Source organism: Mauremys reevesii, linkage group 4 (assembly GCF_016161935.1).
Source record: "Mauremys reevesii isolate NIE-2019 linkage group 4, ASM1616193v1, whole genome shotgun sequence".
In the NCBI taxonomy this organism is placed as follows: Eukaryota; Metazoa; Chordata; order Testudines; family Geoemydidae; genus Mauremys; species Mauremys reevesii.
In genome coordinates this window covers 134504280-134507967 of record NC_052626.1, presented here as the reverse complement: position 1 = coordinate 134507967, position 3688 = coordinate 134504280, and the positions used below count along the sequence as shown (strand labels likewise).

Genomic DNA, 3688 nt, shown 5'->3' with positions numbered 1-3688 from the left:
GCAACAAAAGCTCCTCTTTCCCCCTGTATGCCCTATTTATGGTCAACTATTTCTCAATTAGCAGCCTATTAAGAATCACACCTGCAGCCTCTCCACTGGAGTTTCTAACCCTTTACTGCACCTACATCATTAGAGCATAGAACTTAACAGCAGTCACTTAGCTTTGATTCACGGTTTCAGTTCAGCTGGAAATATTAGCAGGTGTTAATGTTCTGGAAGCCTGAGTCTAGGTGAGGAGACTGAGAAATCCCAAACTTTGCCAGATTTACTGGATCAATAGAAGCTGTGAGCCTGCCACAGTGATCCTGCTGCTTTCAAGTTCTTCCCTGTTAAACCAAGTAGTTCTCTAACGCCGGGAAGGAGTGCTGTATGGTGGTTTTAGTAGGAGAACGAGAAGCCTGGATTCCTGTATTTTATTGCAATGTCTACTGCTGACCAGGGGCGGCTCTAGGATTTGCGCCGCCCCAAGCAGGGCGGCACGCCGCGAGAGGCACTCTGGCGGGCGCCAGTCCCGCGGCTCCGGTGGACCTCCTGCAGATGTGCCTACGGAGGGTCTGCTGGTCCCGCCTGCGGGAGATCCACCGGAGCCGCCTGCCGCCCTCCCGCGGGACGCTGCCCCAAGCGCGCGCTTGGCGCGCTGGAGTCTGGAGCCGGCCCTGCTGCTGACTGTGTGTGTGATTGCAGGCAAGTCACTTTGACCAACTGTAAAATGAAATGAAGATACTCTCACATCCCGTAGGAGTGCTGTAAGGCTTCGTTACGGATTAGCGTTCCTCACGCTGTCAGCAACTAGCAAAACAAAGTCTACAACAAATAGTTCTAGGTGCCCTGACAATTAATGGTGCCAGGAGCCCAACCCATAAATCAAAACATCAGAAAAGCCCCTTATACCTTTAGGAACTTGCCCCCCAAGTCGTTAGAGAATAAATAGGCTTTTGCAGCATTGCCAGAAGGCCACGTTTGGGCTATTTTGGACCAAGAAGGTGAGAATAGGGAAGAAGTTCCAAAGTTCTCATGAAGAATGCCCTTCTAGTATCTTCGAATTAACTGGTTTGTAAGTTTCTTTGGGATCCTTAGCTGAAAGTCACTCGGGAAGTGCAAAGTGTCTTTGTGATATGAGACAATTTGGGAAATACAGCAGCTTATGACACTTCCTTTAGAACAGGCAAATCTTATGCCAGTTTCAACAGAACTAAAACAGGGATGGCAGTGAAGGGCACCTTGCAAAGAATTCCAGGTTTCCAAAACTTGGGACACTTCTCTGAAGTTGATCCAAAGGACCTGAAATTTTTGAGTAGGCAACAGTATGACAAAAGGATTCTCTCAGTGGTGGCAATGGGGGGGACCTTGTTTGCATTAGATACACTAATCTCTGTACACATTAGCTCTGCATAGCACCTTCAGTGTCTGTAGGGTGACCAGACAGCAAGTGTGAAAAATCAGGATGGGGGTGGGAGGTAATAGACATCTAGATAAGAAAAAGCCCCAAATTTTGGGACTGCCCCTATAAAATCAGGACATCTGATCACCCTAAGTGTCTGCTGCCTCATTGGTTCTTCTGGGGAAGTCTGAATAATGTAACTCCTCTCCTTTTATTCAGGGCTCCAAGGAGGAAGCGGATATTGCTTACAGCACATTCCTGCTTCAGGCCAACAAAGTAGCCCAGGGAGAGGCTTAGCAAGTTCCTCGACTGTCCCAGTACAATTGCTTCTGAAGATGGTACAAGTTAAAAACAATAATGATTGAAAATACTCCTGTGTTCTGAATCAGTGAACAACAGATCTGCAAGTTGCACTATTTCTTACTGTCAAACAAACGTTTTGCTGCATCTAGAGCTTTCAGTTCCTCAAAGATTTTTAATGAGGTTGTGAGTGGTGATATAATAAGAATCTTCTGGCCAAAAATAAGTTGCCTTGGGGAAGTTGAACCCTCAGAAGTTTGATTTTTTTCTTTTTTTAGGGCAAAGGATCTCATTTCAAGCATATTTGAGGTGAAATATCAATAAAGCTCTAATGCCTTTGCTTTCCTGCAGGCTGAGCTCACACCTTTTAGAGTTCACCAAGCCCCAAGGATGGCCATGACCTAAGGATGCATTTAAGATTCACCTCTCATTTGATTTTAAAGCACCAGGAAATATTTTAGAACAATGTGAGTCTCTCTTTTGATTCCTGTGACCTTTTTAATCTATAAGTCAGTACCTGTAGGGCAGACAAGTAGCCTGAAATTGTTTTTTCTTCACAGACAATAAAGAATCTGATTGTATTTTAGCAAATCATTAATTCTGTTCAATTTCTGATACCACATGGAGTGAATGCCATGGGGAGAGGCACATTTTTGCAGGGAGCTGGCCAGGGATAAAAAAAAAACCACTTGAAATTATCTCCTAATTTTTGTCACTCAAAACCAGAAACCTCTGGAGATATCAGGTACATTTATACCATACTGTAACACATACAGTTAGGGCTAGATTCTCTCCTGTGCTGGGATCTGCTCATTATAGTGGAGTAAGGATGTGGGTTGTCTGGGAGCCAGTCAAGATCTCAGTGTAAATTACAGCAGCACAGGGGGATTAGAAAGATTGGCATCTAACTCTTATATCTTGCTGGCCCATCTTCTAGGTGCCAAGAACGCTCAGATCAAGCCCTCCTATGTCCCTCCCAGGGGCTGCACTAACATAACTCAAAACCAGCTGGCTATGTTCCTCAAGGAACCGTACACCAACTGAGAACTGGTAGAGCACAACTGTGCTCAGCTGCCCATCCTCTCCTGTCCCCAGCACTTCCCCTACACCAGGGATGGGTGATTACTGGCACAAGAAATGGAGGTGCCTGGCTTTTCACCAAGGGGGTTCTCATCTGGCCCGGTTCTGGCTTCTTTATGCCCCTTGCGCAATGCAAAGGAGCTGGTTCGCGGAAGAAAATCTGACCCAGATTAAACCCTTATCTCTTGCGATCCTGACTTCTAGGTGCCAGGATCCCCTCTGGTTGGGCCTTCACATCTCCCGTCTGAGATCATCAGGGTAACAGGCCACCGGCACTCACTGTCAGTTGAACTCCAGTGGCTGTCTCAGATATGGAGGTGGGCTAAAGCAGAGGGAACAAACAGCTTCACACCCACTATCAGTAGAATCCTTCATCCACAGAACCGAAAGATCTGGTTAGGATCTTGAGGTAGGGATACTGACCTTCCTCATTCCATAGCGTCTGGTACAGAAAACACACCTCACCAGCCAGCAATCTATTGACACAGGCTCCCGTCTCATTTCAGTGAAGGGCAGCTGGGGTGGCAGCAAGTTTGGGCAAAAAGACCTTGTGTTTCAGACATTTTGAATTATTTCATGCTCACTGCAGCATCCGGGGCCCTGTCTGCTGGTTCCTGTGAGGCTTCTGAGACTTTGAAAAGCCACGGGAGAAATTAATAAAAAATAGAACAACACACAAACAGGGCTGAGTCCTTTGGTTAGTGCCAGATCCTTGTACTTCTATAACTGCCTTATTTGTGAACTATTAAAAGTTTTATACATTAACTATTATTTCTATGACAGTACTCCTAGGGACCACAGTGATGGGTCCCTTACGGTCTGAGTATAAGAGGAGACACAAGAGGGTGGAGACAGACAGGGGAACAAAGTAACAACGAGACAAAACTGGTCAGCATGAAAAGCAGGTGGTCTCAGCAAATCAGCTGC

General features: G+C 46.1%; 1 protein-coding gene across 3 annotated transcripts in view; it reads left to right on the top strand.

Moving 5' to 3' along the window:
• The window catches only part of PIGR (polymeric immunoglobulin receptor), a 28037-nt gene extending 25769 nt beyond the window's left edge, over positions 1-2268 (top strand). For all 3 annotated transcript variants that reach the window (XM_039534950.1, XM_039534949.1, XM_039534948.1), the window contains one exon: positions 1601-2268. In XM_039534950.1, coding sequence (XP_039390884.1) covers positions 1601-1678 — 78 coding nt within the window. In that variant the 3' untranslated portion in view covers positions 1679-2268. The remainder of the gene's footprint in view (positions 1-1600) is intronic.
• Positions 2269-3688: the final 1420 nt, after the last annotated feature.